The 23,265-nt window shown below is 44.9% G+C and overlaps 1 protein-coding gene across 4 annotated transcripts in view; it reads right to left on the bottom strand.

Moving 5' to 3' along the window:
- The window catches only part of CEP57 (centrosomal protein 57), a 28,110-nt gene extending 4,887 nt beyond the window's left edge, over window positions 1–23,223 (bottom strand). The window contains exons 1-8 of one of the 4 annotated variants that reach the window (XM_048843892.2): window positions 23,065–23,223; window positions 13,825–13,981; window positions 10,242–10,421; window positions 7,924–8,045; window positions 7,292–7,408; window positions 2,807–2,884; window positions 498–602; window positions 265–345 (exon numbers count right to left, since the gene is read on the bottom strand). In XM_048843892.2, the coding sequence (XP_048699849.1) occupies window positions 265–345; window positions 498–602; window positions 2,807–2,884; window positions 7,292–7,408; window positions 7,924–8,045; window positions 10,242–10,421; window positions 13,825–13,981; window positions 23,065–23,094 (870 nt within the window). In that variant the 5' untranslated portion in view covers window positions 23,095–23,223. The remainder of the gene's footprint in view (window positions 1–264; window positions 346–497; window positions 603–2,806; window positions 2,885–7,291; window positions 7,409–7,923; window positions 8,046–10,241; window positions 10,422–13,824; window positions 13,982–23,064) is intronic. The other 3 variants (XM_048843866.2, XM_048843884.2, XM_048843875.2) reach the window with 3 other exon arrangements.
- Between the last annotated feature and the right edge of the window lie 42 nt (window positions 23,224–23,265).

The raw sequence follows: 23,265 nt of genomic DNA, 5'->3' as shown, positions 1-23,265 counted from the left end.
AGAGGTGCACATCGGACCCACCACAGTCCCAGACTGCATGCAGGGGGAATCTAGTCACAGTGTTGGGGTTCTTAGGGATGGTCTTATTTTGGCCTTGTTTTGAAATGGGTTTAGCTTGATTTTTGGCTTATTGTGAAAGTCGGGGTCCACATGAACATTGGCAACTGTGACCCAGAGCACCGTCTTCTGAACTAACTTTGTACTCCAAGTGTAAAATTCTCCAGAGCTTGCTATTTGTAGGCATTCAAAATTAATCCCACTCACCTTTCCAGCTACAAATGGCACATCACCCAGACACAGCCTATAGTGGGGCTGTGCATGGTAATGTCTCGTAAGAGGGCGTTTCTAAGAAGAGAGAAATTGTCATTAGAAGTGACACTGTCAAACCCATCCCCCTCTGCTTTCTAGTAAAAGCGATAGCCAGCTATCTGATCTCTCCCACCCACCCACCCCATTCTCCTTCCTTCCCGATACAATTTACAATGACAGCATGCTACCTTGTCTGGCTGCTTGGCTTTCTTCTTTGTTTTCCTTGGCTTTGGAGGAACTGATGGTGTTCCTGCCTGCAACAGTATTCTGTTAGTCTCCAGTCCTGTCTGAAGCTGTGAATAGTGGGAATTATTTTTTTTTTTTTTAAAAAACAACTGGAAAGTGTAAAAAAAACCTAAAACAACCAAACCCTGAAGTCTGGGACTGGCCAGCCAAGGAACAATTTAGTCAGTAAGCTCTTTGCGGCAGGGTCTGTCCTTTACTGTAGGTCTTGTACATGCCTAGAACAGTACGCCCATGTGGTTGAGGTCTCTAGGTATTACTGCAATGTTCAACAACAGTAGTGACACTAAGTACATCTAGCCAGTGGTTCCAAAACTTTATTGGTTCATATACCCCCTTAAAAAGTTATTGAAAAGTGCATGGATGGAACATCAAGCTCACAGATCAGTTTCAGAACCTCTGATCTAAACTACCACCATGGATTCTGGCTCAAAGAAGAATTACCAGTCGTAATGAGAGACTGAATGAGCCACAAGCCACTTCCCTGCAGGCAAGTGTGAAACAGTACAGTTATGCACTTCCTTTACATCACTGCTGACTATCAAAATATTGGCCCTGCCTATTCAGTAAATGATGCCATGTCTGAGGACATCCCAGTTCCTTCCACTCTGGTTGATTTGTGTTGAATACCTTCCACATTTTACTGAAAGAGTTGAGGTTTAGAGTTATCACTATGCAAATGGATCCATGTAAAAAAGTTTAATTCTTTTCCTCGAAAGCTCTAAGACGTGACTTTAGAAATCATTATTTCCAGCCACCCACTCCCATCTCACAAGTGAACATGCAGGATTTGTGTGAGAACCCCTCAATCTCTCCACAAGCATCAGTGCTGGCATTCAGTGTTACCTTCCTGCTTCTGTGGCACTATAATAAATAATCCTCTGTGTGCTAATGATGTACATGGCACCGAAGCTAAAAAGGTCATTGGCCCGAGAGGTTTATGTCTCTTGTAGGCACTCCTGGTTTGATGGTATCCTTTTGTCCTCTACACATTGATAGTTATTGTAAAGTGTTGACTCAATTTTTTTCCTTGATCTACTTAAAGCATAGTTGTGTTCTGAAAAGATTTTGAATGGTGGGATTCCCTGTTAACTGTGCCAACATCTCCCTAAACTGCTGAATGGTAGCCCTGGATTCCCCTCCCCCCCGTCACCATTAACGAGTCCCACTAATAAGATGCAGGCCAAATTCTGCCTTTAGTTATAACCATCCAACTATAATAGCCTTCAAATACAGCTGTATCCATGTAACTGATGCTTATTATGGCCCCCAAGGATGCGTGAAAAGGAAAGAATTCAGCTTTACGCTGAGTCCAGGTTGAGTCTGTAGGGTTAGCAGTTGAAAAAACACAACTCTTACTTGGACACTGAGCAAATGCCATATGGATTTTGACACAAACATGGAACCTCCACCATGCTATTTATACAGTCACCCTTAGGGAGTCAATCATTTTCTATTAAACTTTTCAGAGCAGAACCAAACAAAGCTAACTCAGCTGAGTCCTGTGATGTGGTATCTACTAAACACAAAAGTGCTTTCTTTGGGACTTATAATTCGGTAATCTTGGGAACGGCAGGCTGTTAAAGCACGCTTGGTATAAAAAGCCTGTCTTCCTCAGTCTGGATAGGAGAGGGTAGGATGTGTTTCAAATGTCTGCCAATGTGGAGACTCAGGAAGAGCAGCAGTCCTGATCTTTCCTAGGGGAAAAAAGGGCTTGAGGAAGAAGCATGTAAAAGCATGCGAGGAAGCCTTGGAAAGGAATGGGACAATAGACCATTTGGAAGCTTTGAATGAAGAAAAGCTCCACCCAGTCCACTGAGTTTTATTTAGCTGGAGTTGAAAGCCATCCAGTTAACTGGGTGCACTGGCCAGATCTGGTAATAGGATGATGAGGATACCATCTGGAGATTATCTGAAGGAAACACCAGACTTTAAGTTCGTGTTTTTATAGTAAACTATAATTTACCAGACACCCTCTTTTTGACAGGACTGGGGAAGTCACAAAATTTCACCCTTCCCCAATTCCTAGCTCTGCCAGAAAGAAAGTTTTCCACCATTTCATGCAAAAGAACAGGCGAGAAGAGAAACTGGTGCCTTTGGTGTTCTTGGATTCCATCACCAGCCAGACTGCAACAAGCTCTTCATTACATTGCACATTAGAGACCCTATCAGTGAGCTTAAATGAAAGTTTAATAAGAGAGCGAGCTACTTGCAACACACAATAAAACAGCAGGAAAGATTACATGCTGGTTACCTCAGCTGCCTTGTCCTGCACAAGCTTCCTTGCATGTTCTTCCTCTTTGAGCTTCTGTTCCAGTTCTCTCATTTTTTTCTAATTGAAATTCAGTAAGAAAAATGTTGTTACTGATGGAATGCCTGGTTCCTTTTTTCTGAAGTCTTAAAACAGAAACTTGAACAAAATTAAAACTAATAGTTCAGTGCATTGTTTTAGACTGAACATTCCCTTCACATTCAGAATAACTGTTGATGAGTCTCATCTGTCTTTAACAAGTACAAGCAGGCCTGAATATTTAAAGGTGAACACACTGGGTTTTCCCATGTTTATTTCAATAAGACATTAATTACAATGCCTGAAAGTCTAGAGCAAGTTAGTGAAGGGTATAACCTACAAAGAGGAAAAAATGAGGTGACTGCCCTCCTTTAAAAATACATAAAAGGCCTAAAAATGATTTAACATGGTTTTTTACATTAAAATTTAAGTATTGTCCAGTGTCTCAGGCCAAAGAGAAGCTAAAGAACTAACAATTTTTTTATGTCAGATACTGTACAAGTTAGAATGAAGACAAACATATTTTGGGCACAAGTCCATGGGGCCGGATGAGTTGCATCCGAGAGTGCTGAAGGAATTGGCGGCTGTGATTGCAGAGCCATTGGCCATTATCTTTGAAAACTCGTGGCGAACCGGGGAAGTCCCGGATGACTGGAAAAAGGCTAATGTAGTGCCAATCTTTAAAAAAGGGAAGAAGGAGGATCCTGGGAACTACAGGCCAGTCAGCCTCACCTCAGTCCCTGGAAAAATCATGGAGCAGGTCCTCAAAGAATCAATCCTGAAGCACTTGCATGAGAGGAAAGTGATCAGGAACAGCCAGCATGGATTCACCAAGGGAAGGTCATGCCTGACTAATCTAATCGCCTTCTATGATGAGATTACTGGTTCTGTGGATGAAGGGAAAGCAGTGGATGTATTGTTTCTTGACTTTAGCAAAGCTTTTGACACGGTCTCCCACAGTATTCTTGTCAGCAAGTTAAGGAAGTATGGGCTGGATGAATGCACTACAAGGTGGGTAGAAAGCTGGCTAGATTGTCGGGCTCAACGGGTAGTTATCAATGGCTCCATGTCTAGTTGGCAGCCGGTATCAAGTGGAGTGCCCCAAGGGTCGGTCCTGGGGCCGGTTTTGTTCAATATCTTCATAAATGATCTGGAGGATGGTGTGGATTGCACTCTCAGCAAATTTGCAGATGATACTAAACTGGGAGGAGTGGTAGATACGCTGGAGGGGAGGGATAGGATACAGAAGGACCTAGACAAATTGGAGGATTGGGCCAAAAGAAATCTGATGAGGTTCAATAAGGATAAGTGCAGGGTCCTGCACTTAGGACGGAAGAACCCAATGCACAGCTACAGACTAGGGACCGAATGGCTAGGCAGCAGTTCTGCGGAAAAGGACCTAGGGGTGACAGTGGACGAGAAGCTGGATATGAGTCAGCAGTGTGCCCTTGTTGCCAAGAAGGCCAATGGCATTTTGCGATGTATAAGTAGGGGCATAGCGAGCAGATCGAGGGACGTGATCGTCCCCCTCTATTCGACATTGGTGAGGCCTCATCTGGAGTACTGTGTCCAGTTTTGGGCCCCACACTTCAAGAAGGATGTGGATAAATTGGAGAGAGTCCAGCGAAGGGCAACAAAAATGATTAGGGGTCTGGAACACATGAGTTATGAGGAGAGGCTGAGGGAGCTGGGATTGTTTAGCCTGCAGAAGAGAAGAATGAGGGGGGATTTGATAGCTGCTTTCAACTACCTGAAAGGGGGTTCCAAAGAGGATGGCTCTAGACTGTTCTCAATGGTATCAGATGACAGAACGAGGAGTAATGGTCTCAAGTTGCAGTGGGGGAGGTTTAGATTGGATATTAGGAAAAACTTTTTCACTAAGAGGGTGGTGAAACACTGGAATGTGTTACCTAGGGAGGTGGTAGAATCTCCTTCCTTAGAGGTTTTTAAGGTCAGGCTTGACAAAGCCCTGGCTGGGATGATTTAACTGGGAATTGGTCCTGCTTCGAGCAGGGGGTTGGACTAGATGACCTTCTCGGGTCCCTTCCAACCCCGATATTCTATGATTCTATGATTCAACATCTGTAATGAAAATGCCTCAAACATTTGTGACAATGGAGGTCTTTGAACATCCTTTAACGACAGAAGTCAAAAATCCATAAGAGACATCCAAGTGGTTTTCTAGCAAAGCCAGAAAAGACCAGACTTCACATTCCTGATATTTCTAAGTAAAAAACCAGGGGACTGGGAACAGGGGGGATTGGATAGGCCTGGGAGTCCTGGGGGGTGGTTAGAAGTGGGGGTGTGGATAGGGGTCAGGGCAGTCAGGGGACAGAGAGCAGGGGGGGTTGGATGGGTTGGGGATTCTGAGGGGGCAGTCAGGGGGTGGAAAGTGGGAGGGGCCAGGCTGTTTGGGGAGGCACAGCCTTCCCTACCCGTCCCTCCATACAGTTTCACAACCCCGATGTGGCCCTTGGGCCAAAAAGTTTGCCCACCCTGCTCTAGAACATGACCTAACCTTCACAAAGATTAAACACTGCACCCTAATATAATCCAAAATCAAACTGTCATCAGAAAAAAAACAAAAACGTATTCCAATTGATACGTATATAAATGGAAGCATATTTGTTAGTTTTTTTTTAAATATTACATTTTGCCCCAACAGAGTTATGTGCATTACTAAGTCTATGCAGTATTGTTGTAGCTGTGTTGGTCCCAGGACACTAGAGAATAAAAGGTGTGCGAGGTAATATCTTTTATTGGACCAACTTTTGTTAGTGAGAGACACAAGCTTTCGAGCTTACACAGAGCTCTTCTTCAGGTCTGGGAAAGGTACTCCCACTGTCACAGCTAAAGACAAGGTGGGACAGGTTGTTTGGCACCCCACCAGACATAGGGGGAAAGAAATGGGAGAGAAGGGGGGTTGTGGTGGGGGGAGGAGTTTGTTAATGGATTAGAGATTGTTGTAATAAACCACACATCCAGTTTCTCTATTCAGTCTGATTTTTAGTGTCTTGCAAAGTCACTGGAAAACTAAGAGCCTGTTTTATGCATTAAAGTCAATGAAGTTTCACACTCCCTAGCTGAGATAGTTACGCTGGCAAAGCCCTGTTACAAACACAACTATGCTATAGAAGAGTGCCTCTGTCAACTTGGCTAGTGTTTTTATGGGAGGTAGTGTAGTGCTGCCCGCAGACGAACTCCAGTCTTACACAGTATCTCCAGCAGGGGCTATGCCAGCACTGCTATACCAGCAAAGGCTCTGTAGTCTAGACAAGGCCTTAGTCACTAGAGTTGATCGGAACTTCCTGGCTCAGATTTTCCACAGGGAAAAAAAAAAAAAACAGAAACAAAAACTAGATGTTGCCTCAAAATATCTAAGTTCATCAAGAAAACAAATATTTCATTTTTGGGTCACTTGGACCTGAATCAGAATATTGTGTTGTGTTGAACCCAAAATGTTTAGTTTCAAATAGTTCCATAAAATAAACTGTTTCCCTATCAATGTGTTGCCTTCTGGGCACTGTAGTTCAAGCCCCCATTCTCTCCTATGAGCCAAGCTCCCTGGCTGGACTACATCTTCCATGATGCAATGAAGATTTGCCTCTGATAATGCTGCGTGTGGTACAGAGGGTTACCACCTTTGAAATGATGGGTCCCCAACAAGGCCATCCCTCTGCAACCCCAAACTCCAACCACAAGGCAACTTCGCAACATTCCCCCCCTCCTTCCCCCCCCCCCCCCCGAGCCATTTATAGTATTGAGAGAGAGAACACATATAGATAAGATTGGTAACATCACATGTCTCCTCACTCTCACGTGACTCAAACCCTCTCATACATGCATGTGGTGTGCTGGTGGGCAGACACTGCAGCATCTTTAAGTAACACAAACTTTTAACATTAGATATCCCAGTGCACTGTGACAATAATGCAAATCTTTAGACACACCGTAAAAAAAGCCTGGCATATTAAATTATTTTTCTGGCAAATCCATAAAAAAAAATGGCCAGGCCAGTCAAATACCAGCCAGGCGGTAACCCTAGTGGTGCATCAGTCTGGTCAGTGAGCGAATGGGTTCCCAAACTACAACTCCTATAAAGCAACATGCCCTAGTAAGAAAATGCAGTTTAATGTTGAAATGACTATAAATGAAGAGCTTGGGGTCTTTTAAACAAATCAAAATGAAACCTCTCAATTTTGGGAGGGTTTAAATGTTTCATTTCAATTGAAAATGTTGAAACAATTTTCAGAATTTGTTCCATACCAAAAAAAAAAAAAAAAAAAATCAACTTTACAACCTGATTTGCATTAAAAGCGTTTAAAATATCAGAATTTCCTGCAGGACACACATTCAGCTCTATTAGTGATCTTTTGGCGGAGGACCAATACATGCTCAATACTCATGACCAAGACAAATCTGATCTGGTATGCAGGAGGAAAGACAGACCTCTGCTAGAGACTGCATTACAGTTAGTTTGGTGTATTCTTGTTCCAGCAAATCCAGCTTTTCCAATTTAGATTGAACATGAGATTGATCTAGAAGTCGGTCTCTCTCTAAAGTGACCTACAAAGAGAAAAGGAAAAAGCAAAAAACTTAGAAATGCACCACCACAATCATCCAAACCTTGAGTCTGAGAACATGCAGATGCATCACATAATGCAATGAGGAAACTAGGATAAGTCTCTGCAAATGTTTTAAGGATGTAAACATCTGCAAGCGGGAAATTATTATTTATAGATAAGGAGTTGGGGCTGGGAGGTTGCAGGTAGGGCCAAGCACTGCCCCAGAGGTATGGATCTGTCATTGGAGGGAACGAAGGCTCAAGATTTATTGGTTCAGTATTATGCTGTGAGAGCACATCTACTGTCTTCAATAAGAGAGGTGTTCATAAGGAGAAAGCAAAATATCAGTTGCAATATGACTGGCAGATATGAGCAGAGAATTTTATTGTTAATTTATTTAGATTAAAGATAGTTAAAGCAGCATAATCACATTTAAAGGTGCCAGAATTACAATGATTACTCAACATCATACCTTAATTCATTAACTTCTCTAGTACAACTAGCAGGTAAATTTACCTGTTTTTCCAAGACACTTGTCTTTTCATTTTCTGCATGCTTTATCATATTCCTCATATATTCCAACTGCTTCTCTAAAAGTCTGCAACGAGATTCAGCAGCTGCCAGCTGAGAAGATAGTTCTAAGATATCAGAGAAAGTGGAAATGTGAAATCAGTCAGTTAATTCGCTTCCGGCATCATCCCCAATGTGCCAAGCGCTGCTCTAAAACAAAGGAAAAGTCTCTGCCCCAAAAGAGCTCACAGTATAAAAGTCCTTCTATGACACCAGTCATCCAGTAGAACAAAGCCCTGCAGTGGCACTAGGATTCTGTGTCCCCCACAGGACCCGCTGCCATAATAACGGGAGTGGGTAAAACATATTTTGTTATGGGCAAGATTGGGTAGCCAAAAAACAAAAACAAACAAAAAACAAAAACACACTAGACTATGGTAATTTGCAAGCAAATACTTTAAAAAACAAACAAAACTTTTAATGCTTAAATTTGAGAGAGAAGATTTGATGTCTATTATAACAGTTAAAGTATATTTTTACTTGGCTTAAGCAAGATTTGTTTTATTCTTGGAGTGGTAAAACTTGTATCTGAATTCCATATTTTTTTTAATAATATATTTATTTTAACTGGACTTTTTTTGTAGCATGAGGGAAATCTGACTCTCATACAGGATTTAAGGTTTTTGCAGATGGGAGGGGGATAGAAATGTAAGAAACAATACGAGAGCGGATGGGAGAGAGAGTGGGTATTGCAGAGCAATATGGGACTGGGATTAAAAGAGAGTCTCACATAGGGCTCTACAATAGAGTAAAACCTGTAGGAAGCTTTCATATGAACTAGGACATCACTCCTTCCTCCATAGCTGAACAGGAAAAGTAAGCTGGGATTTAAAAAAAACAAAACAAAAACAAAAACACACACCCATCTTCAAAACAGTTCTCTAGTTTAATGGCACAACCAACACCTCTTTTTCCTACTCTGAGGAAATCAGTCTGGCCACTTCATCTGAAAAATCCTGGTGCTAATTGCTGGAATGTCTGTAAATGGTCTCGCACTCACAATGTACAGTCTCTACAACTAGGCAAGTAATCAGAATCCTGCAAATCCTGCTCAATGACAAATAAGATACAAGATACGATAACAGGAACCGTTACGTATGTATCACAGACCACTAGCTTCATTTGAGCACAACGGAATTATTCCATTTGTTTTTCAGGGAGTGACTTCACCTCTTCATCTCCAAGGACATTAGTGAACACTCAACTCCGCACTCCAATCCTGCTGAATTTAGGCTACACTCATAACAAGATCAAAATGTTCCACCATTGACAGCCCTTGCGGAGCTCTAATAATGCAGAAAAATGTTGGTAACCTTTTCCCAGTGTAGACAAGGCCTAATGTACTAAGGGAGTGTGTATATCGCTAGGTCTACACTACAGTCAGGATCGACACTCTGAGATCGAGTCACCAGCAGTTGATTTAGCAGGTCTAGTGAAGACCTGCCAAAGAGACAGCAGATCGCTCTCCAGTCAACCCCTATACTCTACCCCCGACAAGAAGAGTAAGGCAAGGTGACGGGAGAGTTTCTCATGTCGACCACTTGCAGTATAGACCCCGTGGTAACTCGACCTAAGGTACATAGACTCCAGCTACGTGAATACCGTAGCTGGAGTTGCGTGGTGTAGGTAGACTTATGGCGGTAGTGTAGACATAGCCCATGAATAAATTACTCCAGAATAATGTAGGGTATAAATTTAAAGTGCAATAGCTATTCTGGAATAACTCCCCACATGGACACTCTTATTCTAGAATCAGAGTGTCCACACAGGGAGCTATTCCAGAATAGTTTATTCTGCAATAGCTGTTCCAGTCAATTTCCTTGTGTAGACAAGCCCTAAAGCTTGGCCTACACTAGAAATTAAAATTGGTTTAACTACATCAGTTGGGGTGTGAAAAATCCACACACCCCGAGCAATGCTGTTAAGCCTACCTAAGTCCCTGAGTACACAGCACTAGGTCACCGGAAGAATTCTTCCATCCCCTAGAAGTGGTAGCTAGGTTGAAGTGGATTACCTATGCTGATGGGAGAACCCCTCCTGTCAGGGTAGGTAGTGTCCGTGCTGAAATGCCACAACGGTGAAGGCGCAACTGTGCCACTATAGCATTTTAAGTGTAGACAAGCCCTAAGTCTCTGTGGGCGCAATACACAAACAGTTCATTCCTGGCAGAATGTTCCCACACAACACACTAAACCCATCAGCTACCTTGGGTGGAGTTTGTATGGTTAGTACCCTGACCATGCAAAGGCTACCTACGAACCAACCTTGATTTTGCTTGGACACCTCCGTCTTGGAGTGCTGCCTCTGTTGTATTTGCTCATTTAGCACTTTCTTATAGTCAGATGTTTCTTTACTCAGGTGTTTCACATTCTCCTCTGCCTGAATCCGTTCCAGTTCTAGTCGGCGAATCTTCTCCTGAAGATTCTTCAGAGCAGAAAATATTGCTATAATTGAATTAGACATCCTCATTACATGCCAGTAAGGGACAGCTAACTGAGTATTAAAGGATTTCTTTTAAAATGTGTTAATATATTAACAAATGCCAACCACGCCCTCCTCTTGCCACCTTCCCACACTCCCTCCACATACCAAGGCCCATGCAACACCCATATCCCTTAAGTCTGGTCAATACAGGGGAAATTTCCCCAAGGTCCTAACTAATTTTAAAACAGTCTCAGCTGAATAGTTTCAAAGAGCTTGAGGCACTTGGTAAACCAGACTGCATTGGCCTGAACAAACTTGCTTCAGACGATCCAGTTTTGAAACCAGTTAGAGGTTTGGGAGAAACTTCTACAGCACAGCCCCTACTACCAGGCCCCTTTACCCACAAGCTGATTTTGGCCCTTGACAATATCACAAGAGTCACTGGCTATCTTTCCTGGGTGAGGTTGATTCCCCCTCCCTCCCTCAACTCTACCTGCACTGAAGACATCCAGGACAAGTGGAACTAGCGCTCAGTCGCACCACAGAAATTGCCTTTAAACTAACATAATCAACAACAGATTTGCTGACCGCATCTCTCATTCGATCATACAGGTAGAAGGCGGCTGGACCTGAAGTGATAGTAAGGTGCAAGACTGATACCCCACTATAAGCTCAACAGCATATATAAACTAGGGGTAGGCAAACTTTTTGACCCGAGGGCCACATAGGGGTGGGGAAATTGTATGCAGGGCCATGAATGTAGGGCTGGGGAGGGGGTTGGGGTGCGGGAGGCAGGGAGTGTGGGCTGTGGGAGGGGGTGCAGTGTGCAGGAAGGGGCTCAGGGCAAGGGGTTTGGGTGCAGGAGGGGTGCGGCAGGGGCTCAGGGCAGGGGGTTGAGTGCAGGAGGAGTTCAGGGTGCGGGTGCTTAGCTCAAGCAGCTCTGGGGTGGCAGTGGTGCACAGCAAGGCTAAGGCAGGCTCCCTGCCTGCCCTGGCCCCGCACTGCTCCTGGAAGTGGCTATGTCTGGCAGTGGCTCCTGGGGTAGGATGGGGCAGGCAGCTCCGCCACGCGGTTTCCCATTCCCAGCCAATGGGAGCTGTGGGGGACAGTGCCTGCAGGCAAGGGCAGCGCACTGAGCCCTCTACCCCGCCACAGGAGCCGCAGGGACATGTTGCCCCGGGAGCAGCGCGGGCAGGGTAGGCAGGGAGCCTGCCATAGCCCCGCTGCGCCACGGGGCTGGCAATCCCGCGGGCCAGATTGAGAGCCCTAACAGACCAGATCCGGCCCATGGGCTGTAGTTTACCCTCCCCCATATAAAGAATTACTCGCTAGCATTTTAGCGTGGCTACAGACTCAACTGGTGCATTAGTTTACACTGTGAATACTCACTGCAACCAGGAAGGCTAACATGAGTGAGAAGAGCTGCAAAAATCCTCTTCTCCACAGTCTTGTTCTATTTTCCTCCTAAGCTGCCCTTCAGGGTACCACTTCTGTATCCTTCTCCCATTGCTGTTTTTGCCCCTTTTCCCCTTAGATTTGGAACTCCCTCCCCACTCCACTTGCACCCTTCTCTTAATTCAAATTCCTCCTTCAACCACCAATTATCCCACAATCTTTAGACAGTCAACTACCACAAAAAAGGAATTGCATCATTTTGAGATGAAACCCATCTGAGGTACTATGGATCTCCACTGTATTGTCTAATACAGGCCCCAATTCTGCAAAGGGATCCACACCCTTACTCCCACGTGCAGTCCCATTAAAGCAGAATACATCTATACAGAAACCACATCTGAAGATTAGTATGGTTAAAGTCACATTAACATGACACCTCTGTACTGAAACCCACACTGAAGAAAAAGCAGATGCATTTATTAAAAAGATTAATACATGCAAGGGTGAATATTGACATCTTGGTATAAGATCACAAAAGGGAAAGAACAGTTACTACAGTACAGTGGGCAAATTCTAAAGCAAAGACGTCAAACACTGAATTGTAGAATGGTAGACAGACAAAAAACAGTTACTCTTAAAGTAGCTAGTTAATAAATAATAATAAATATATAAATGAATGATAAGTGCATGGGTATACATTTTTTTTTACATTACAGCTATAGAAACTGTAGCATTTAAAAATATGGACACAAACAGTCAGTGGAAAGTAGCTAAATATTCAGATGAGCTCACAAGCATTCAGGGTTACAGACAGCATGGCTCTGTTCCCAATGCGACAGCAAGAGACTGGAGTTTTGTTTGTTTGTTTTTTAATTACGGTACAGATCACACAGCATGGTTTTTGAATTTAAACACAAAAAAACACCTCTCACATTTTTGCTACCAGAGTATTTTCCAACTCAACGTTCTGGAGTTAACAGGTCTTCAGTGTTGAACAATGAAAACCAAAATGGATTACTACCAGATGCACACCCTGGCTTCAGTTTACCACTAGGCAACATATGAAAATACACCTTCATCAATAATTAGAAGGAGAGCTCTTCCTGCACTACCGAATACTTCTATGTTTCGGCCACATTGCTCCTTTAATTATGTATCAACAGCACTATCAGCGCAGAAAGCAGGTTATGTGCCAGAGCACGTTACATTTAAGAAGCACTCTGTGCGAGGAGTTTACCACACTGGCCATTAAGGACCAGGCCTTTCCCAAGTCGGACTGCACCACAACGTGCATTACCACAGCCACTCCAACCACGTTATGCTACTTTATAAAACCTAGAGTTTGAATCCCATGGCTTAGGTTCAGCTTAATCCTTCCCTTTCTTCCATCTTCCCCCCAGGAAGCTCAAACTCTTCACAAATCCACCCCTCCATACAACTCTGCTCTCATTTCATTTCATCCCCCCTCATGCGTAGTGCTTTTCTGTGTCCTCTAAACGTTCCCTTGGCAATTCTTCCCCTTCTACCTTTTGTATCCTGCCTTTTCCCCTATACCAAGCACCTCCCCTCTCCTTCAAACCCACTTCTGAGCAAAAATTAAAGCCCTAATCACTGGGGGAGTTGGGGAGGAAGGACCATATGTCCATCAGAAGCTACTTTATAAGGTCATTAGCCAGCTACCCATCCATCCAGGGAATCACACTTATTTTCAGTGCAGCCTGACTGGCTCAAGGTCAGACTTTCAGGTACAGGAGGTAGAAGATTCTCAGCTGTGGGACTCCAGCTGTGGCAGGGGTTCTCAAACTGGGAGTTGTGACCCTCAGACAGATCCATAATGGGACAGTGAGGAGGGCAAAACAGGAGGAACTAAGGAAAGAGAAATGACATGTAAGAGAGGAGAGATTAAACTACATCTCCCCTGGGTAAAAGCAGGAGAGACAATGAGATTACGGCCCTTTGTGGGCATGCTCTATGCTTGTTACATGGCACCTACATCCCACGGCAATAGATGCTGGACTAAAATATTACCTCTGCTGTTACTTTCTGGATAGGGAATTACTGGTTTCTCAGGGGAGCGCTGCAAATCAGCATTAATGAAGGGTTTGTATTTCGGATAATCTACAAATGATGCTGCAGAGAGTCCATCTGTGACTGATGCAGATTTACAACTTCCACGTAGAGTACCCTGAAAAATGAAACAAAGTTGTTACTGGCAACCCTCGTTTTCCAGTCACTAATTGCAACAAGCAGGGAGAATCAGATGTATATGGTATTTATTATGCCCTCAGGTTCTACTACAGAAGTATGGGGAGAGGCTAACGGATGCCCTCTGAAGAGCCTGTGAAGGGGAAATGGCAAATTATTCCAGCTATAGTTCACATTTCTCCTCCCCAGCTCCTCCTAATTACTGACTGAGTGCTCAGATGCATTTTGATTTTCAGGAGCACTGCAAGAGATTAATAATATAATTACATTGCATAGGCCAGATTTCCTGCCCCACAACGTGGGACTATGAGCTTCATTTTCACCCTAACTCATCGCAAAAATAGGGTCTGATATAAATAAGAAAAAGAAAGAACTTATTTTGTTTTATTCCCTTGTTTCACTATACTTGCCCTAGCACCAGTGGCATTCAGACTTTTGTCCCTTTACGCCCCACAACTGAAGGGGACAGGCTGGTTGCATACTGGTACCCAGCATATATAAACATGTTTTCAGGATTCAGAAAAACGTATTTGCATGGAAAAGCCTAGGGACATATAATCAACTGCAGTTTTCTTTATTTGCTTAAGTGGTACCTAGCCACCAACAGGCATAATTTTTCTTTTCAGATAGTCTATTTAAACACTTGGACATTAAATCCCATAAAGCAAAATAAATATTTGCCCCCTTTACTTATTTGCATTTCCCTTGAGAACAATCTGGCTACAAATTATGTTCATTCAGTTAATCTTGGTTTGAATGTTGCAATGAAGAGTCAACATAACCATCCACTTTGGACCAATGTTGACAACCCCCAGCTTGAAGTGTTAACCATTGTATAGTTCAGACAAACATTTCTTACCACAGTCCAAATAATATCGTGCTGTCAAGTACATTTTACTTATGAATGTGGCCAAGGAACAGTTTCATATGCTACTCCACAAACTGAGACAGGACTGAACTGTTCCAGATGTTCTGTAATTTACTGAAAAATAGTGAGCTTTACACAGACTTGGATATTTGAATTTTAAAAGGTTCAAGGAAAGCTTATACAACAGCAGTAAGACAGCACTCATCACTCCAATAAATCACAGTACGGCCAACCTCAACTCAAACATCATGACAGACTCCCCATCTCCCACAAAAAAAACCATGAGATTGGCTTAATTCTTTTTGTAACATTATTTCTTTTTAATCTTTTTTCTGATTTTGGAACTCTTATGGGAAGGACCCCTTTTGCATGTGATGTTTCAGGAAATGCAACCTGAAATGTACAAAAATGAACATAAAAATGGAGGGACCTCCATCAAGGTCAGTCTAACTCATGGACTATATTCACCAACCACAGCTTCTGTTCCCTCTCCTGGGTGTTACCCCCATGAGTGAATAAGGTGCACCAAAAAAAAGCACCAGTGTGGACAGCACTATGTTGGCAGGAGAGCGTCTCCTGCTGCCATAGCAACCACTGCTTGTTCGGGGTGGTTTAATTATCTCAGCAGGAGAGCCTAGGGCGGCTACGCAGACCTACAGTGGTGCAGCTGCAGCAGTCCAGCTGTAAGGTCCGTAGTGTAGACATAGCATAAATAATACTCTTAAATTTAAGAGGAGAAAAATTAAGAGGTATAAGAAAGGGAGCAAACACCTTTTTAGATTAGATTTGTACAGGATGTACACAAGTTAGATGAGATTATAAAGAAATGGAGAACCCAGGAGGCAGAAAGGCAAAGGATAGTAATTCCAGATAGTAACTGTGGTAAGCTTGCATAAAGGCAGCACGAGGAGGTTAGCGGGAGATGAAGAGAGTCTGCAGGGAGGGAAGTGGAGTGGGAAAGGATTCATGAGATTTTTAGTTTGGAGCCAGGCATGAATGGGCTGGCACCCAACTCCTTTACATTCCTAACACGCAAAGCTGCCTAGGAATTTTGCAGTTGAGTTTCTTTCTGCAGGCAGTATCTAGGTACAGTAACTTTTAAGAGAAAAGGAATAGCAATCGGATTGTCTTATGCTGGATAGCACAAATACAGGGTGGGACAGATTCACATAGATAATTTTCATACCCTGATCTTCAGCCTAGATATCAAAATAGAGGACATTACACGGTCTTGGACAGACCATCGCCTCAGCAAGCCAATGACTTGGGCAACAAAAAAGACCAGTCATCCTGATTTGACCACGAAGGCTCATGAACTGCAACCAATTCCAAAGCCTGCTAAATGGCAGCAGTACTCTAGTCATAGGATGAAGAGTCAAGGACCTGTGGAATAATCATCATTCTGCACTGGCCTCTGCCATTGACACGCTGTCTTACAAATGACCCCTTCCTCCTCATACCCACACAGACACCCTTAGTTTTCTGACACCTTGTGTCAGATGAAGAGAGGGGGGCAGCAACTCATGTACTTATGCAGAAGACAAAGGCTGATTCAGACAGGAAGAAAGGTAATAAATCCCTCAAAGCCTATGCTGAGGCTGTATTACAGGTAAGGCTGCAAGTCTGTCACAGGTTCCGTGACCTCTGTGACTTCTGCAGTGGCTGGAGCTTGCTCAGGGGTTGCCTGAGCCAGGCACCCCTGGGCCAGCAGCAGTTTGGGTGTGTGGGAGGGGGCTCAGGGCTGGGGTAGGAGGTTGGGGTGCGAGGCAACACTTACCTGTGGGGGGCGCTCCCTGGCTTCCACTAACATGTCCCTTCAGCTCTTAGGCGGAGGGGCCAGGGGGCTCCGTGCACTGCCTGCAGGCGCCACCCCAGCAGCTCCCATTGGCTGTGGTTCCCAGGCAATGGGAGCTTCAGAACTGGCACTTGGGTCGAGAGCAGCGTGTGGAACCCCCCCGTCTGCCCCTCCCCTAGGAGCTGCAGGGACACTCCGGTCAGAGCCGGGTAGGGAGTCTGCCAGCCATGCCAACCCTCCCCCCTCCAGCACTAGCAGCGGTCCCGATCTGCATGCCGCCTGCACCCCTCCCCCCACCAGCAGGGGTCCCAGGCCACACCCCAGCGCACGCCTCCCCCCAGCACCAGCAGGGGTCCTGAGCCACTCCCCCACCAGCACTCATGACACCCTAGACTGCCCTCCCCAGAGCATTGTGTCCCCCTGACCCATATTTTAGTAAGGGGTATATAGTAAAAGTCATGGACAAGTCACGGGCGTGAATTTTGGTTTACTGCCCGTGACCTGTCCATGACTTTTACTAAAAATACCTGTGACTAAAATGTAGCCTTAATTACAGGACAAGATCACCCCTTTCTATCAATCTCCACTGAGGCTCCCAAATCCCTCCCCAAGGAGTTTTCCAGGTCAGTAAATCACTTCATCAATCCTGAGTGCCTACAGCCTAGACTGGAGCTGAACACCAAGCACTGTGTGGAACTATCATATCGCTGAAAATATCATGCACATTTGAAAAGCTCTCTCAAACAGCATGTATCCACACTGCCTGCACCCACCAACCAACCGCCCGCCTGCATTTCCCAGAGTTCAATACATTCACTCATCAAGAAAGTTCTTGACCCCATAAAGGAGTCCCGATGCAAGACCTGTAAATCCAACCCATGCCCTTCCTGGCTTGTGGAAGAGAATCGTGAACAGGTACCATTCCTGACCAAAATTTGCTAACACCATATTCAGAGACTGAATCTTCCCTTCTTCCATCACACACACGCAAGTCCAACCAACACTGAAGAAACCCACCCTGGATACTTCAGTCTTAGCCATCCATTGCCCAGTGTCAAAACTGAGCAAGCTCATAGAGAAGCCAGCCAAAGGTCAACTACAAGTTCGTGTAACTAAAGCCAACATTCTAGACCCAGTATAATCAGGATACAGAAGCAAAACAGCCTTAGTGTGGCAATGATGGATGATCTCTTCCTGTCAATGGACAGAGGACAAACATCTATTCTCATCCTCCTGGACTCCTCTGCAACATTTGATACTGACCATGAGATACTATTTCACCTGAGAGAAGTGGCAGGAGTAATGTGATAAAATGGTGAGAGTCCTTCCTAGAGGGACATACCCGAAGAGTAATAATGGGAAACTTGCACCTTCACCACTAGACCCCTCAACTTGAAGGATTCCACAAAGATCAATTCTCTCTCCAGTCTGTGTGCAGCAACTAGGTGACTTGGTTAGATGACATGAACGCAAGTGCTTGCAGCATGCAGATGACACACACATTGCTCTACCTATCCTTCACATACAACCACACCACTACCACTAACATGGCTCAGCAGTGCTTGGATGAGATCAGCTCATGGATGAAGAACAGCTGACTGAAGCTCAACCCAAGCAAAGCAGAGGTGATACCGGTAGGGAGTGGAAAGTATTCTGAAGAGTTTGCAGCCACTGTACAATCCTTTGATTGAAGGTTTACATCCTCAACTGGTCACTTCAGTCCATAGTCTAGGAGTCCTCTTGGATTCCTTGCTGATGCGAGCTCTCCCAAGGCAATAGCTGCGAGTAATGCTTTCTACCATCTCCGGCTGGCTAAAAGACTCCATCCCATCCTAGCAGACAAAGACCTGGCCTCAGTTATTCATGCCTTTGTCATCTCTCAGCTGGAATACAGCAATGCAATATACCTTGGCATGAAAGTAACCTTTGACACTTCCGAAACGTCAACTAATACAAAATGCTGCAGTGTGTCTCCTCAGCAACACAGGCTACCATGAGCCCATCACACATCACCAGCACCACAATCTCTACGCTGGCTTCCAGTAGAATTTCTAATCAAGTGTAAGTTCTCGGTCCTTCTCTTCAAAGCGCTCCCTGGCTTAGGCCCAGGATACTTCAGAGTCCGTTTAAAGCTCTAAGATGAACACTGCGATTGAAACTGTTGCTCCTCTGGGACAACGAAACTCTCAGCAATAAGAGTAAAGCTCACCTAGGTGGGGAACAAAAACTTCTCTGGGGTGGTCCAAGACTGCAGAAAGAAAACCCCCAAGAACTAAGAACCATAACAAACCTCACTGCTTTCCACTCCAAATGCCAGGCACATTTCTTTGGCCTTGCTTTCTCTAATAGAAACACATAGCAACAGGTATATTTACCCATTAAAAAAAACCAACCCCAACTCTACCAAAACAAGACACTCCACCCTCTTGGAGGGCAACGAGTGAACAGATGTCCCGATTTTATAGGGACAGTCCCGATTTTTGGGTCTTTTTCTTATATAGGCTATTACCCCCCACCCCCGTCCTGATTTTTCGCACTTGGTCTGGTCACCCTACCCTCAGAGGAGAGGATGAGAGAACAAACAACATATGATAGAGGTGTAGTGGTTAATGCTCTATTGGAAGGTGCTCAGATAGTACATTGTTCAGCATGGTATAAAAACCTATAAAGAACAGAATTATCCTACTATCCCTTCATTAGCCACAGCTCTGAATAGTGCTGTGTACAATTCAGTTTAAGCACCTATTCTAGGTACTCCGTGAAAAAACAGTTTGAGTAATTATGCTCCTATTACTCAGAAAGGAGCACAGAGAGGTTATGATGCAGTGCACAAGTAACTAAGTTTAGAATGCTTCTAAATAGCTTATTGCTAAATCCATTTATCTGTATGGCTAAGAATAAACAGCTAATAGTGAGTTCAACTGAGCTCTCACAAGAGAAAAAACATTAGCACTGAGGAGTCACTCAGCACCATACTAAGGCCTGGTCTACATTACACGGTTAAGTCGACGCAAGGCAGCTTACGTCAACCTACCTTTGGATGTGACTACAATTAAATTTCAATACCGCTGATTTCACTGGCCCGCTAGGCTGACTTAATAACACTACCTCCCTGAGCAGCGTAGAGTCATGGTCGATGTAGTTAGGTCGATGCAATGTCTCTGTAGACACTGGTTTCAGAGTAGCAGCCGTGTTAGTCTGTATTCGCAAAAATAAAAGGAGGACTTGTGGCACCTTAGAGACTAACAAATTGAAGTGAGCTGTAGCTCACGAAAGCTTATGCTGAAATAAATTTGTTAGTCTCTAAAGTGACACAAGTCCTCCTTTTCTTTCTGTAGACACTGTTACTTACATCAACTGTTACTGGTTTCAGGGAGCTGCTCCACACTGACCTCTGCATCAATACAAGCACTCCTGGTGAGGACATGCACCGCCGGCATAAGGAGCGTAGCGTGCACACGCGCAAGCAATGTAATAACTGCAGTGGCCATATGCCGATTTAACTTAGGTCAACATAATTTTGTCGCGTAGACATGGCCTAACACTCTGAGGGTGAGCTTTTCTAAATCCAGAAACTTGCTATTCCAAAGCATGAAGAGCTGGCATTGTCACTTTTCATTCCACCAACATTTAAAATTCTAACAGAGCAGGTCTGATAAACCCCCAACTGAGGATGGGTTTCACTTTTAAAAACCCACATTTTAACAGTATATTTGAGATTACACTTATTATTCAATCCTCTCTCTGATTTGTGACCAAGACTGTTGCTCGGACTTCTGTCCCATCAGAAGAAATAACATTCAGAATTCCCACCTAGGGACTAACCGGAGGAAGCTAAGCAGGGTTAGGCCATGTCGACAGTACAGGGGCTGCAACAGCACTACAGTGCTGTAACCAAACCGCTGTAGCAGCACAGCGTAGAGGTTCTCTCCAGGGACAGAAGTGGTTTTTCCATCGCTGTAGGAACTCCACTTCCCCAGTCAACAGCAGCTAGGTCGAAAGAAGCATTCTTCCATGGGCCTAACTGCGCCTACTCCAGGGGTTAGGTCAGCACAGCTCTGGCGCTCAGCATGTGGATTTTTCACACCCCTGAGCACTGTAGCTACATCAACCTAACTTTTAAGCATAGCCCATGCTTCAGTCATCCTGGGCAGCTGATTCTAACCTGTGGCCCAGGAAGTAGGAATAGTGCTTTCATCTAATGGTTTATGGCCCGTTGCCAGAAATTCTCAGAAAACATGTGCCACGCCCTCCCAGCAGTTGCACCTCCTCTCACAAATGCAGTTGCTAGCAAAAAGAGCAGACTTCACTTCTGAGAGCCGTGAAGACAGCAGACCAGAAACATGTGGGGAAACCACATTCTCATGGCAATTCTAGTTTCACTGTCCAGGCAGTTCTCTAGGATCATTGGCCTGGTAGCCTATGGCCCTGTACAGCACCGTCAGTTCTGTCCTATTGTGTTCCCCTCAACAGTCATGCTTTCTTCTCTCCCCTTCTCATGGAAGTCAGAGTAGGGAGAGGGAGGGTCCTGCTATGCTTCCCTAAGCTAGGCTTCTTGGGAAAGATGCACGTGGGGACATTTGAGGTAAGTCTACACTGCAACCTCCCAGCCTGGGTAGACAGACTCAAGCTAGCACAATAAAAATACCAGTGTAAACATTGCAGCTCAGCCTGACCTCCAAGTTCAGAGCCAGGGGGCCAGGAAAACTTGAGAGCCCAAGCTACTATGTCTACATCATTATTTTTAGCACATTACTTTGAGCTGAGCAAGCGCAAGTCTGCCTACATCTCTCTCCCAGCTGCAGCGAAGACATACCTTTCTGGTCCCTAGATTGTGATTCTTTTGGGTTTTAGGCCTTGATTTAGCCCGGTTCTTAAGCAAATCCCTAATTTTAAGCTTGAGTAGTGCAGAATTGAGCCTCTGATGAGCCCTAGAGCAATCATCATCAAACCAACAACCCTGGCAAACACCAGAAAGTGCTGGAAAATACAAATTCAATGTAAAAAAAACCTATTACAACATTCTATTTCTTTTGTATAGAAAAGTCCTTTAGATGGGAATTTACCCTCTTCACTATACCAGAGTTTGAGGTAACAGCAACGCTTTTAAAAGGACCAGTTTTTTAACATCTGAAGCATTATCAGAAGACCTGTCATAGAAATGCACTAGACTGAAGACATTTAGAGTTTAAAATTTCACTTGTTCTTGCAAACATGTTTTTTCGATGTTCCATATCTTTTAGTAATTTATTCTGCTTGGATTACATTTTGGCTTCAAAAAAAGAAAAGGAGTACTTGTGGCACGTTAGAGACTAACAAATGTATTTGAACATAAGCTTTCGTGAGCTACTGAGCTGTAGCTCACAAAAGCTTATCCTCAAATAAATTTGTTAGTCTCTAACGTGCCACAAGTACTCCTTTTCTTTTTGTGAATACAGACTAACACGGCTGCTACTCTGAAACCAGTCATTTTGGCTTCAGCTTCTAGTAATGTAAACACCTCTTCTTATCAAACTGTGTTGGTCCCCACTACTTCTCTGGTGGCCACAGATACCAGACTGTGCTGTGCAATACAGATACTCCCACTAAAAAACAGTAATACCTCAGAGAGGTTTTACACTCAGGGATTTGTAAATTTTTCTGCATTGCTCACACACACACACAAAATATTCTGAGTTTTCTTATTAGAAATTTGCAGCCCTTTGTAAGTAAACATGTGCCATTAGTTTATTACTTTCCATGCAGCATCACCATGATGTTACCCTCCCAGAATTCTTTAGCCAGCTCCAAGCTGCTGAGGGGCAGGTAAGAAACAGCTGGAGACCTAGAGATGTACAAAAGCTATGAATATTATTTATTTGCATTACAGGAGGCATGGAGGTGCTCGGGGGCACCTTCTTCCACCCTCCAACCAACCCAGGTCAGTGCTCAGGAGGGGGTGGGGAGAATTCCCACCAAGATCTGCCCTGAGTGGGAAGGGGTGCGATCCTGGGGATCCAGGAACTGTGCTGAAGGAGGGGATTGACTCTAGCAGTCGTTCCCCGCCAGGTCTGGGCTTAGGAACAGAGCAGGAGGCAATTTGGGTGTTTTTGCTCAGGAGGAGGCGGGGTGATCCAGAGGGGGTCTTTGCCGAGGGGGTTGCGCGGGGGAGTCCTCCCAGAATCCGTGCTGGGGGCGGGACGGGGGGATTCCCACCGGGATCCCTGCTGGGAGGGGACTCTCAGGTGATCGGGGGCGGGGGGGGCTTCCCCAGCCAGGCCCGTGCTGGGGGGAATCCTGCGCCCCTCTCCCCGCGGCGAGGCTGACAAGAGCTTGGCCCCCCGGCGAGCCCTTAGAGCTCTTCGCCCCCGGCTCATACCGGTGCACAGAGAAGCGCCCCCACCCCCTCGCCATGTCTCACCATGTGCTGGGGGTCACCAGCCGCCGCCATGTCCCCACGGGGCGGCCACAAGCGGTGCGGGCCCCTTTAAGGCCGCGACGCCCATACAGCCACCATCCCCACTCCAGGACCAGAGGCGCCTCTACGCCACCAAGGCGCTGCTTGACCGACATAGCAACTGACCAATGAGGAGGAAAGAGTGGGGTTGCCCAGCATAGGTCC

Source organism: Caretta caretta, chromosome 1 (assembly GCF_965140235.1).
Source record: "Caretta caretta isolate rCarCar2 chromosome 1, rCarCar1.hap1, whole genome shotgun sequence".
Taxonomy (NCBI): Eukaryota; Metazoa; Chordata; order Testudines; family Cheloniidae; genus Caretta; species Caretta caretta.
Note: the sequence above shows the minus strand (reverse complement) of the source record. Positions and strands in the feature narration are given on the sequence as shown.